This window comes from Fusarium oxysporum, chromosome VIII, assembly GCF_013085055.1.
Source record: "Fusarium oxysporum Fo47 chromosome VIII, complete sequence".
Taxonomy (NCBI): Eukaryota; Fungi; Ascomycota; class Sordariomycetes; order Hypocreales; family Nectriaceae; genus Fusarium; species Fusarium oxysporum.
The window spans coordinates 1,679,327-1,692,674 of record NC_072847.1 but is presented as its reverse complement, the minus strand read 5'-3'; the positions used below and the strand labels follow the sequence as shown (position 1 = coordinate 1,692,674).

The following is a 13,348-nucleotide window of genomic DNA, read 5'->3' as shown; positions in this document are numbered from 1 at the left end:
AGTATAGGGGCCAAGCAGGAAGCGCCCATCTTACCACAGATTTATGACACCTGCTAATATAATCAATTTAGCACACACAGGAAACAATCACTTTTAGACTTGATATAAAGCTAAGGGAATCAATTTCATCATCTATCAAAACGCAAATCCGTCTCGAGTCACACCGTGACTACTTTCATATCCTTCTGGCTCATCAGAAAAGCCAGGATCAGGTTGCCGTTCTTCTTTCCTCTACCATTCTACCAACTCCCATTCGAATATCAGCCGTATAGAATGCGTGAGTATATTGCCCACTAGCAGCCTACGAGCCAATGTAGAGATGTGCGAGTGAAATTATTAGAATACAAAGGACTCATGTCCATACAGTCGTTGCCGTCCTTAGTCGTAGAGATCATCATCGTTGCCAGCATCGCCAAACGAGTTACCGCCGTCAGCACCAGCAGCCTCGGCACCGGCCTCGGGGAACTTGAAGAAGGCACCAGGACCAGCGTTCTTCATCTGTTGGGCAAAGGCCTCGTACCGGCGGATCTCGACGTCAGATACTGATCGGCGAGCCATCTGCATAGCCTCCTCGAAGTGGGCCTTGGTCAACTCGGGCACGGGGTCCTCAGCATCCTCATCTGTGTCCATCTCGTCACCAGCAGCCTCGCGAGCCTTCTGGCGCTCGATATCGGCAGCGATAGACTCCTTGATAGCGATCTTGACAGCACGCTGGGTGATGAAGCCGATATCAGCACCAGAGAAACCGTGGGTCTTGGAGGCAATGTAGCCGAAGTCGATATCGGAGGCGATGGGGGTCTTGCGGAGCTGGGCCTTGATAATGCTGAGACGACCGGGCTCATCGGGCAGAGGTACGTAGATGAGCGAGTCGAGACGACCAGGTCGGCACAGAGCAGGGTCGAGCTGCTCGGGTCGGTTGGTGGCGCCAATAACGAAGACATTCTTCTTGGAAGTCATACCATCCATTTCAGTCAGGAGCTGGTTGACGACACGGTCAGAAGCACCGCCAGCATCACCCATGGATCCACCACGAGCCTTGGCAATGGAGTCAAGTTCGTCAAGGAAGACAACACAAGGAGCGGCAGCACGAGCCTTGTCGAAGATGTCTCGGATGTTGCTCTCAGACTCACCAAACCACATGCTGAGAAGCTCAGGTCCCTTGACGGAGATGAAGTTGGCAGCACACTCGTTGGCAACGGCCTTGGCCAACATAGTTTTACCAGTACCAGGAGGACCAAAGAACAGCACACCTCGAGAAGGAGACATACCGAACTTGAGGTACTTCTCGGGGTGGTCAACAGGGTACTGAACGTTCTCCTTGAGATCCTGCTTGACCTCCTCGAGACCACCAATGTCCTCCCAGCGAACGTTGGGAACCTCGACGACGGCGACCTCGCGGAGAGCGGAGGGGTTGGACACACCAAGGGCGAAACGGAAGTTCTCCATGGTGACACCGAGAGAATCAAGAACCTCGGCATCGATTGTGTCCTCGTCGAGATCGATGAGATCCATCTTCTCACGAATCTGCTGCATAGCGGCCTCGGAGCAGAGGGCAGCAACATCGGAACCGACGTAGCCGTGTGTCTCGGAGGCAATCTGCTCCAGGTCGACGTCATCGCCGAGCTTCATATTCTTGGTGTGAATCTGAAGAATCTCAAGACGGCCGGTAGGGTCAGGGATACCAATGTCGACCTCACGATCGAAACGGCCGAATCGTCGAAGGGCGGGGTCGATAGAGTTGGGACGGTTGGTAGCAGCCATCACGACGACGTTGGAGCGGGCCTTCATACCGTCCATGAGGGTAAGGAGCTGAGAGACGACTCGTCGCTCGACCTCACCGTTGGTCTTCTCACGCTTGGGGGCGATAGAGTCAATTTCATCGATGAAGATGATGGCAGGGGAGTTCTTCTCAGCCTCCTCGAAAGCCTTTCGGAGGTTTGACTCGGATTCACCAGCCATCTTGGACATGATCTCAGGACCGTTGATGAGGAAGAAGAAAGCACCAGTCTCGTTGGCAACAGCTCGAGCCATTAGAGTCTTACCGGTACCGGGGGGACCGTAGAGCAGAACACCTCGGGGAGGCTTGATACCAATAGACTTGAAAAGCTGGGGATGTCGGAGAGGAAGCTCAACCATCTCTCGGATCTGGGCCATTTGCTTTCGGCATCCACCAATGTCATCATAACCAACCTCGTTGAGGTTGTTCTCTTCCTCGTCTCGCTGGATAGGCTCACCCTCGCAGTGAATAACAGTATCTTGTGCGACGATACCATACTCGGGAGGATCGACCTCGACAACCTTGAATTCTACTTGTCTCATACCACCGCGGACGATAAACAAGTCTCCTTGGCGAACAGGTCGGTAAGCTTCTCGGAAGTAGGGAGCGAGGAAAACGTCGAACAGGGAACCGGTGATACCCTCGACGGTATCAGCAATGGGGAGAACAGCAATTCTCTTGGCCTGCAGAAATGTTAGAAGCTAGTTCATGTTTATATTCAGTGGTTACTGACGTATTTGATATCCGGGCAAGGGTGGATGGTGATCATATCACCGTGCTTGACTCTCAAATTGTGACGAACGACTCGGTTGATGCGAGCGCTGCCATCATCGAGTTCCTCGTCGGCAAGAACGATGAGGACGGTGTCCTTTCTCTTCTTGCCTCGAACCAGAACGGTATCACCTCGGAAAAGCTGGAGCTGGTCCATAGTGGCCTCGGAGAGGGCGATAATGCTGTTGTCATCGTTGACGGCATCGGTGACCCTTGGTGTTGTCAGTAATTGTATGCGAACTAAACAGCGCAAAGCACCTACATCAACTGGTTAGGCTTCTTCTTCTTCTTGAGAATCGCGGTCGCGACATCATCCTCCTGCACAGCGGTTAGCGACATGTTGGGGAATCTCATCAATTGGTATGTCACGAACGTTCTTGACCTCGGCGCCGGAAGGGTCGCTGTAATCTTGTCAGTTATTCCGCTTGCCGAAAGAACAGTGATCGAGATAGATCCAGAGGTGGTTTTTCACATACGTCAAGTTGACCTTCTTGTGGGGGTGGTGCTCGTCAGGCTGGGGAGCCATGATGGTTATCTGGATGCTTCAGGCGAAGCTGATGCTGGCTCGGTGATGACGAAAGGAGGGGGAGCTGTGAGTGTTGCAAGATAAAAAAAAAGCCAAGTGCTGGCTCTTGCGTGTGTGGTGTGTGTTTAAATAGAAATTGCGGAATAGGAGAATTCGTGGGGGCGGATGTAGAGAGAAAGTTTGTGTTGAAGTTTGAGAGATGCAAGAGTTAAAGCAGAGGTGAGGTCGGAGGTAAGGTAACGAAGGTTCGAGCTGTTCTCAAAGGCCACAGGGCACCTTCCCTCTCATCGGAACTGTTTGACAGCGATTCACTGGCCGACCGCCACAGCTGTGGGCCAATGATATCACCGGATTCCCTGAAACGGGGCGGAACAATGATGTTGCAAGGGTGGAAGTAGCTTAGCTCAGCCGTGCTTGATGGTGGGGCTCTAGGCTGGCACTAGTATGATGAACAGAGGCGGGCGCAAGGCGGTAGCAACAGGCAAACAGAGAGTGACGACTACGACAAAGGCAAAACAGGTGGAAGCCAGCAGAAGCTTCCATTGTACTGTAACAAGGTAAGTTTTGGTTGCAAATGAACATATAGTTTGCTCTATAATGATTTTAAACATACTGCGTAAATTGCCTTACACATATTCGCTCATGATCCCGCCACCTTGTTGAGTGCCACGCAGGAACCGCGGAAAGTACTTAGCTCTTGCATTGGTAGCTCGGTCTACACTATCTCAAGTGCTACAGCGGCATATGGCGGTCATGGTGGATCAAAGGCTTCCAATTGTTGCGCGGCCCCAGCTGCCTACCTCGACATTCAGCGTCTCAGATGACAATACTGACGATACTTGTGGATCAAGTTTTGACTCACTCGCCATTTTCCAACACTGATGCTATTTTGCCCATTGTAATTTCTTGAAGTATCTTATAAATCCTCTCGCCTCTTCGCCATCTTGAATCTCGAATCATCCGGTAACCCACTGCACACTGCTGACAAACATGATGGAACGATCTATGTCATTGAACTTGTCGGCAAGGTGGAGGAATGTTATCAACCTGGGCCGTGCTATGACTCGGGGCATCTAGGGCGTATTCAAAACACTTCCTCTCGACCGTGAGGTACTAGTTACAGTTATTTCTTCGTCCGAGCTTCAGGCTTCTCATGTTTATCTATCATCCAGACTACACTGTCTGATGCTACCCTCAAGGAGCAAGAAAACTTCTGACATTCGATAAGAGTGCCAGAAATAATCAGTCTAAAGACCTGCGAAGTGCATACTGAGCTTGTTAAGTCTGTCCTAAATTTATTCGAGTTTTTTTGTTGCTTTGGATGTGTATCCTAAGTTTTCTTACCTCTCCTAGGTTACCTATAATGTGTCCAGGGAAATATATTGGCATACTTATAAGTTGAAATGAGAAAAAGAAGAAGAAAACAAGGAACGTCTTCTTCTTCGTCTTATGCCATCTGCGATGCAGGTCATTGTTGTCCATGGCATTTGATCTAAAGGCTACCCTGGAGCCACAGAACCCACAACCAATCATAAGCTCTGCTGGCATGTTCAACTCATGATTAGACACCATGGGCGAGCACATTGGTATGAATGTACTATACTGACTTCATTTTCTCATCGCAGGTACATCCCGCCCGGTGATTTATCTCAATGAACAATTCTGAACTTCCTGGGCATGTGAGAAAACTCATTGTGTGATCATGTAAGCAGGTGTCAAGACTCTATAGTCACATCAAGGTCATCACATTGAGCCGCACTGAGAGCTTTTACAATGAGGTCACAACCTTCATAGAGAAAAAGTACTACTCATCCTTCTCAAACGAATCATTGAGATACGTCACAAAGGTGTCTCTCAGCCGTGAAGACTTCATATCGCCCACAGCCTCCAATCCAATACCACCTCTATTCAACCCCATGAACGCCCTCCTTAACCTTTGTAATTGTGGGAGGCCAACCTTATTGCCCGCGGGTAAATGTATCGTCAGTTCTACAGAGCCAGACGGTATCCGTACCTCGTCAACGTCGTCACCCTCTCGCTGTGCTTCGACTATGCGCTTCACAACATCCGATGTCTCGCGATCCAGGAGATACAAGTAGTCACCACTTTCCTCGCGGCCGCGCTGTATTGTTGCTTGATTCGGGCGCACAACCTTGCGGGCTTCGCCGGCGATTGCGTCCCAGAGGTCGGAGAAGACCTTGTTGGTTTGGGCCTCATCATCCTCCCAGATAAGCGTGAAGAGAGGACTGTCCCACCTGGTCATGGGATTGGGTTCTTCGTATCGAAAGACTAAGTTGTCCCAATTGCCGGGCTCGTATGGCTCTGTAGAGTCCACGATCGTATCGCAGGAAGTTGTAGCTGAAGGCGTTGCCTCTTCTTTATCCGCTGTCTTGGATGCCTCGGCCTCTCTCTTCTTTAATCTGGCCTCATTAACCTCACGTGCCTTATCCACTGAACATCCAATCTGGAGTATACAGCTCGGTGTGCGCACAGCCTTAGATTCGCAGTGTAGTTGGTATCGCCAACCCTTGATGTAATTTAAGCCATCAAGAATCACAATGTCCTTGTCGCTAAGTACGCGCTTCACGGCGCCATAGATTGTAGCGCGAGCATCCTTCTCTGAGGCGTTCGCAGACCTGGTATGTGCGGGGAGACTCGAAAGATCGTAAACGGAACGGGAGATAGAAAGGGATTCGTCAGAGATGAGGTGTAGGCGATATTTCGAATCAGCGATACGCTTGGAGAGGTAATCGTAAAGTTGTTGTGATCGTGTCGACTTGCCTGAAGTAGGTAGTCCAGAGACAATGATGAGCTGGGCGATGACTTAGCTGAGGGGTCGTGTAAGTTGTCACAAAGTGGGGGACATACAGGCATCGTCTGGTGAGAGGAAGTGATTCAAACTTCCTAGATCGACAACTACACTTGAAAATAGTAGTATGTGGATATGAGGCCTCCTTCGGCGCTGTCGAAGTTGGTATGGAGGTCTCGTCAGCGGAGGATGTTGTCGATTGGAGAATTTTAGAAAGGCTCGACGTCATTTGGAGGGTTCACTTTGTGTGGGGTTACTGTAGCTTAGTGCCTGTAAGCCCCTTGATTGATCAACAGAACAAAGCTTGAGTGAGTCAAACCACGGCCTCGTATAATGTAATTCGTTATCAGCTAAACACCGGCACTTCAAAGAGCTTCTGTTTCATATTACTCTCTTCAGCAGGAGAGTAATTCGAGGCGGCAAAGCCGAAGTAACGAAGGTATCTTAGGCAGATGTCGATACTTGCAGTTTCAAGAACTTCCCGAAGAGGGAATTCAAAATTCCCTTCAACAAAGAACTTCACCTTACAGGCACAAGCCACGATCTTACATGCAGAAAAAGTGTCACTGACTAACATATTCGCTCTCGCTTTGGTCGTTCACACGGATCACGGCACTCGAATAGACAGCCCTACAAGGTAAGGTTCGTTACAGCCACAAACCAGAGCCCTGCAATCCCATTTGAGCGGATCTCGAGCTAAACCAAATCGGGCATACGATTCGATAAATGAACTCAGCCTTCGTGGGATATCGCATTCTCATTTTGCATGCGACCCTGTATCTCGGGAATGACGCCGGGCCATAGCTCCTGATGCCACACGGCGGCAAGGTTTATGGTTAAGTCTCTGTTTCTCATGCATATCTGGTAAAGGACGTTGTCTCGTTTGGGCAAGTGTCTCGAGCTGTCAATATTCAGTGGGGATAAACTGAGGCTATGATGTTGCCGTTGTGCCGACTATACAGCATCTCCTATATTCAAGTTTGGGAATGCGAGTCGACGGTGACATGTATAAGTATGCCTGTATCTCTCGAGTTGGGAGAAATATTCAATAGATCACAACAACAATACAATCATCACTTCTTCACTTCATACTCTCCCCCTACCATCGATTCATTTACAAGTCAACTATTCTCCAAGGACCATCTTGAAACTCAACTGACTTTTTGTTTACATACTTACCACAACAAATTCAACTACAATGGCTCGACCTATGGACGCTCACGATGACATTGCCATCGCTGAGATTGTCATCTATACCTTCATCCTCATCGGAGCCCTCTTTCTCTGCAAGACTCATGGCTTTGGACGCACTGCTGGCTGGCTCTACATCTGCATTCTATCACTTGCCCGTCTAATCGGCTCTTCTATGCTCCTCGCAACTATCAACGACCCAAGTAACACAAGCCTCTACGTTGGCTGGCTTACACTGAACGGTCTCGGCCTCGGCCCCTTGATCCTTATCCTTCTCGGCCTGCTTAGTCGTTGCTTCGATTCTATCAAGCGACAGGGCGGCCGCGGCGTTCTACCGATCTATCAGCGTGCGATCCAACTTCTGATGCTTGCTGCCATTATCCTTATCTCAGTTGGCGGTGCCAACTCGGACTACGAACTCAACGGCTCCTCTCCCAGCGTCAAGTACAACTCCGAGTGCAAGATTGGTGTCATCCTCATGATTCTTGTACTTGTCTTGGTTTTGGGCCAGTTCTTCCTTGCTCTCCGTAGCCAGTCCTACATTGCTGATGGCGAGCATCGACTTCTTATCGCCGTTGGTGCTTCTCTGCCCTTTGTCGTTGTCCGACTTGCCTACACCTGCGCCCTCATCCTCGGCGGCCACAAGCAGGATGTTTGGATGTATCTCGGTGCTGGTATAATTATGGAGATGATGGTCGCGATCATCTGCGAGGCCGTTGGATTCACTCTCTGTAAGGCTCCTAAGCCCACAGAGAGCCAGGAGATGATTAACATCAAGGACTCGATCGAAGCATAAGCAAGGGATGTCCAAGAAAAGTGGTGGAGAAGACTTTTGAATATATTGTAACAAAATGTTAAAGCGTTCGATTCCACAGATACATTTGGGTATAGAGGAGCCTTGATCTACATACAATACAGCTTTCCTATGTCTAGCGAGCAAATAAAGACTTGATACATATCTCCATCAATTCAATTCTTAACGTGAACGTTCCGCATGTCTTTCATCTAAATCACCTAGCCTTTCCAGAATGCTTGACAAGATAAAGTAATCACAAACAAGGATTTCAGAAGGCCACAATCTCTCCAACCCCACACGATCAGGGTATAAATGCGTTAAAGAAGCAGTCCAAAGAAGCTTTCCACGAATGGCAACTCAGAAGAGTATATCCAAGGTTTACATGACCACACAACAGGCTTTCTCCAACTTCTTCAGAATCCAAGGCAGCACCTGTCCGACGTCGTCGTTCTGCTGTTCCTGCTGATGGTGCTGAGGCTGATGATGCTGAGGTTGGTGATGCTGCTGCCCACCATGGTGACCACCGTAACCACCAGAGTGCGAGGGAGGGACAGGTTCTCCGCCCTGGAGGTTGATGATAATTCGCCCAGTGTTGTCCTCATCGGTCTCGTACCGGAGACCAAGTTCTTGGCACAGCTCCTCGACCTTAGGCTTGAGCTTCTGGACACCACCAGCTGAGTGGTGTCCCTTGCCGACGATGGCATAGAGATGTGTTTGTCCATTGCGCTGGTCTGCACGAATGCGCTCCTCAAGAATTCTCTCAGCCTCCTCGACGTATAGACCATGAAGATCGATCGAGTCCGCCTCTACGCGACCAGAGGCGTTGTTCTCACGGAAGATGAAATCGGCTGCTTGCTGGTTGTAATCATCCATACGGGCAGCATGTGCCTTGCCCTGATTGGAGAGCTCCTTTGCTCCAGCACCATCGCCATCTTCATATGCCTGACGCGACTGCAAGCAAAGTTAGCTACCTTGCATTGCCCTTCGGCCGACATGAGTTGTATTCAACGTACACGCGCGAAGCAATCGTTGCGCTTCTCCGCCTCGGCTCGCGCCAAGTCTCTCAATCGGTCGTACTCTTGTTCGATATCGTCATCGTCGTGAGCAAAGGCTAACCAGATCGAACTGTCAGTGTTTGACGTCTCATATCAAAGCGCCGCACTTCGAATTCTCGCGTTGCCGATTCCGGCGCAAACAACAACTTCCATCTTCTTTGTGATGACGTACCGCGACCGCCCAGTCGATGCATAGGAATAGACATTTTTTAAGTCTGAATAGTCCAATTCCAACCGTTGCCGTTCTTTCTACCCAAGGCAAGGACTTTTTTCGCCGTTCCCGTTGTTCTGGGCTCCGTCGGTGAGAAGTTGAAGCTTGGGCTCTGGTGTTGAGCTGGCGATCTGCAAGTGTTGTCAATTAGTGGCGCCGCCAAGCTACAGTGATATGGTGCCAAGACGGGTATAGCTATTCGTCCATATACGGCACCTATCAACGATTTTCCTGCCACTTCCTTATACTTTGCCATCTCCATAGACGCGAGGCCTCTTCAGAGCACTCCCGGGCCGAGAGGAGCTTGTTTAATGGCGATAGAGATCTAGACCTTGGGGCTACTACTATCGCATGAATCTATTGATCCAGCCACCCGAGGTTTCAGAACAGTTTTGCCACTGCAACGTTGAACAACTGCACGGAGTAAGGAGAGATGATTTTAGCTCCGAATTTCTGAAGGGTGAATAATTCATACTTGTCTTTCAAAGAGATTTCAATCACCACCTGAATATGATGAGCCTTGATGTAATGGCCGGGCAATTGCTTCCAGTACTAAGTTTTCAAACCATCAGCCAATCGTATGGGCTCTAGACTCCTCATACACCAGAGGGACAGAATACTCTCTACTATGATATCTTCTCTTCTTCATCCCAAGCGTCTATTATTTATACAGATCTCAACAGCGATTATAGCAATATCTAAACCAAGCGGGTACCTCATAGTAATGAACGAATATTCGTTGCAAAGTATGCAAAGGCTCAACTCTGTCGACAAATTTCTATACAAAGTTTCAGCCACTAGACGTCAAGTCAAGGCAACGGAACAAAGCAATTGGAAGGTGTTTTTGACAAGACCAAACTTTAAAAACAACTTGCAGAGGGTTTTGGGGAGCCTATAAGTGATAGCGGCAGCCCGCTAATAATTGATTTCCTGTTACGGGGTTTGGTTTATACGCCTCCATTCTCAATCAGTGTCTCTGGTTAGGCTGAGAAGCTTTGGCCTGGAAACAGACTTTTCGATCTTCAAGATTGCCATTCCCGATGGCTGTACGAATATTCAAGCCAAGTTCAATGTCTGACAGAGTTACATTGGCTCGGCACTGCCCTCTATCAGGTATCTGGTTGAGAGTTGTATCGCTGAACTGACCTCAACCTCGGACAGAATCATGTTGACTCGCATGCCATCGATCATCAAATGGCCCAAAAACCGACGAAAGGGCAACATCAGCGCATCGTGGAAGTACCTATACAGAGCTTTGCTCGAAATTGCCTCGGAAGTGGTGTTATGGCTTGCTCGGGTGGTCGTCGCCTCATCTTTGTCTGACTCTAATAAGTTCTACTTGCCATATCATGGATAACTCAACTGCATCAACCGTTCTTGTGAGAGTGTCTGTGTTGAGTAGGTAGCCACTGCCTTTGTGTGAATGTGCTGAGCGTGCAACACTGAAAATCAGCCCAAGATACTAAAGCTAGCAACCAAAGATCATATGTTACATCGAATCGAAAAGAGAAGCATCTGTAATTTTGTTCCCAGCCTCGGTTGGTTACCAGGTGATGATGCCATTCAGAGGTTGTACTGGAGATGATTTGCATATCATGAGCATCAGTAGTAGATCAAAAGCGGAACAAGCCTGCCATGTGGCCACCCTGTTTGAGAAAATGGTCCTGTCTAGAAACTTGATAAACTCCACTTCGCTAAATGAATATCGTGCTGGAGCTTGAAGGTTTGAGTGGTCCCGGTGCTGTTTAAATTGCTTTATTTCATCAAGAGCCCACGCGAAATTTGGGGTCCGAGAGCTTCTTCAGCTAGCAAGGATGGGTGGTCTTCAGTTCGATACACAGTATTTCCAGCCAGCGATTTCCGCATGGCCGTGGAAAGTTATGACAACATCGATCAGAACGGACGCAGTCGAGCGCCCGTGTATCGTAGATGATGATCATCATATCTTTCGTGTGCTGTGCTCCCAGCACCAAGTTCCTGGAACTCGGAAGCTCAGAGCAAGGATAACCAATTATTAATGTGAGGTTGAAGATCTGAGACTTGGATCTTAGCGAATAGATTTAATGGACCGATCACTCCCCAAGAACGAACAATCTTGAAACAATTCCAAAAAAGCAAGTGGGCAGACATTAAACTTTAGCCGGTGAAATCCGGATAACGCTTTCTACCAAATATTGACAAACATCTTGATTCTGGAGCCCAGGTGATCAGAAATCCCAGGGACTTGAAGAGGTCTGATCACCAACATGGAGACATCGCCAGCCAACCACCACAGAAACGTGTGGGCCAACACGGAATCGCCTTTGGGCACGACGTCCACTAAACCAAACTGCCAATTACTGAAAAGGGCCAATTACCGTTGAGGGTGTGGCCGAGGCTCTTGAGGATCCTCAGCTCGCGGTGTCCATTCCCCTGGGAAGATGTATGGCGTTGATTGGATTACGGCTCCTTCTACTCCATAAAGACTAGTAGTTCTCTCACTAAGTCCGCTACACTTGAGTCAGTCGCGACGATATTACTTACAAGCCTCTTCACAGGGGGCTTGGGGGACAGTGTAATACGGGAATGCTTAACCGGGCAGGAGACACCAGAAACGGACTTTGTAACTATTCCCAGATTGTTCGCTCGGACTTTGTCGATCATGATAGCCAAACTGTCAGTGTCAGTCAAGGAAGACGCGAACAACAAAAGGTCTGAGTGTCTTTGGTCGTTTGATACTATCGATACCGGACGGACCGTCAAGCCAAACTCCCCTGCCTCACGCGGCTCCTTGATGATCGACGGAATGTCGCAGCGACACCCAGAAGCTGGCACTTCCTCTCACTAGCTGTAGATCTGATGACAGAACCATGATTTTGAGTGTTTAATAGACACGATGCGCTTCGACCGTTGAGAGGATAAAGATTGTTAACTCCGATGAGACCCAAGGACGCAAGATGCAAGCTGTGTCGCAAATAAAGTGCGTAGTACGGTGCTAGTGTAGCATGTTCCTGCTGCCAGCCGCACAAGCTGTTCCCGAGTTATACAGTTACAGTATGGATATTACATAGGTTCATAATAGCAGTATGCTAAAGGCCATGGTTTATACTAAATGAGCTTGCACAGATCGAATACGTAGCTCGATAGCCCAGACCGGAGAGTCTTGATCAAGACTGCAGTTCGTGATCGAAAGCGCTCCGATGTGGAAAAAAAGAAAGAAAGAAAAAAGCAATGAAACAGGGATGACAGCACGGGCATCACAGAAGAGAATTATGGAGGTTCCTCTTCTAGATGGCTTCTGTGCTGAAAAGCGCTGCTAGTGATTGAAGGACCCTGGCGCTTCTCGGGCGATCCCCCTTTGGTAGCGTCTGCAACGACCCATCAACTAGGAAGACCCTGGTCAGGAGACAAGGAGCTTGGCAGACTAGCAGTATCATTTGACATTCAGTGGCCTATGTGGAGCGATAGTGACAATGCTCAGTGAAGATGCTTCAAACGGCTGAAACGTTGAGTAGCCGGAGTTGAGGGCACAAAAGGAGCAACAATGCGGAGAAGATGGATACAGTAGGACACGGCACTATTGAAGGTGGACGATAATACCAAGATAATGGCGACTGACTGCGGGAGGCGGGACATACGCGCCTCGATGCAATGAGCCGATGTTGTCTCGTGCTGAGGAGCGGAAAAGATAAGTTGGTGTTGTTGATAATGGTGATGATGATGGCATGTGAAGTATTGTTTAATGGATACCATAACAGTACATAAGTGAGAAGTGATAGCCAAGCCTGAAACTTCCACTGTAATTAACTTTGAGTGTGTTTGTTGACGATACCTGCAGATGCTTTGAAAACGAAAACAAATGGATCATGATGCAAGGTACCATCGTGACAGGGAGCGCCTGAAACTTCCACTGTAATTAACTTTGAGTGTGTTTGTTGACGATACCTGCAGATGCTTTGAAAACGAAAACAAATGGATCATGATGCAAGGTACCATCGTGACAGGGAGCCACAGCACTTTAACTCTTGCGTCAACCCGTAAGCTGTAACGGCAACTGTTGGCCAATCGCAACATCACATCACACAAGATACTGAAGTAACTCCTGAACACGGCCACAGACGAATATTCGCCGTTTTAACGTCGCATTAAGCTCAGGGCACTTATAGCACACCTCAAAGGATTTGAGAACCTGACCTGACCTGACGTTTCGGATCAAGTTCCCTGGTCTGTGAT

General features: G+C 48.8%; 4 protein-coding genes across 4 annotated transcripts; 1 reads left to right on the top strand and 3 right to left on the bottom strand.

Annotated features, from left to right (window-relative positions):
- Nucleotides 1-105: 105 nt before the first annotated feature.
- On the bottom strand, nucleotides 106-3,311 carry FOBCDRAFT_187784 (P-loop containing nucleoside triphosphate hydrolase protein). Its single transcript, XM_031188529.3, has 5 exons — nucleotides 3,025-3,311; nucleotides 2,922-2,949; nucleotides 2,811-2,866; nucleotides 2,511-2,760; nucleotides 106-2,460 (listed from the first exon to the last, which is right to left on the bottom strand). Exons 1-5 carry the CDS (start codon nucleotides 3,072-3,074, stop codon nucleotides 379-381), a joined length of 2,466 nt encoding a protein of 821 aa, XP_031035794.1. The 5' UTR covers nucleotides 3,075-3,311; the 3' UTR covers nucleotides 106-378.
- A 1,360-nt stretch (nucleotides 3,312-4,671) lies between these two features.
- Nucleotides 4,672-6,140, bottom strand: FOBCDRAFT_229388 (chromatin associated protein KTI12). Its single transcript, XM_031188534.3, has 2 exons — nucleotides 5,943-6,140; nucleotides 4,672-5,886 (listed from the first exon to the last, which is right to left on the bottom strand). The coding sequence occupies exons 1-2, from the start codon at nucleotides 5,946-5,948 to the stop codon at nucleotides 4,879-4,881; spliced, it is 1,014 nt and encodes a 337-aa protein (XP_031035799.2). The 5' UTR covers nucleotides 5,949-6,140; the 3' UTR covers nucleotides 4,672-4,878.
- A 941-nt stretch (nucleotides 6,141-7,081) lies between these two features.
- FOBCDRAFT_205219 (uncharacterized protein) lies at nucleotides 7,082-7,870 on the top strand (the record flags this gene model as incomplete). Its single annotated transcript, XM_031188535.2, has 1 exon — nucleotides 7,082-7,870. One exon carries the CDS (start codon nucleotides 7,082-7,084, stop codon nucleotides 7,868-7,870), a length of 789 nt encoding a protein of 262 aa, XP_031035800.2.
- A 56-nt stretch (nucleotides 7,871-7,926) lies between these two features.
- FOBCDRAFT_47887 (uncharacterized protein) lies at nucleotides 7,927-9,265 on the bottom strand. The gene is made up of 3 exons (XM_031188536.3): nucleotides 9,098-9,265; nucleotides 8,884-8,981; nucleotides 7,927-8,821 (listed from the first exon to the last, which is right to left on the bottom strand). The coding sequence occupies exons 1-3, from the start codon at nucleotides 9,129-9,131 to the stop codon at nucleotides 8,249-8,251; spliced, it is 705 nt and encodes a 234-aa protein (XP_031035801.2). The 5' UTR covers nucleotides 9,132-9,265; the 3' UTR covers nucleotides 7,927-8,248.
- Between the last annotated feature and the right edge of the window lie 4,083 nt (nucleotides 9,266-13,348).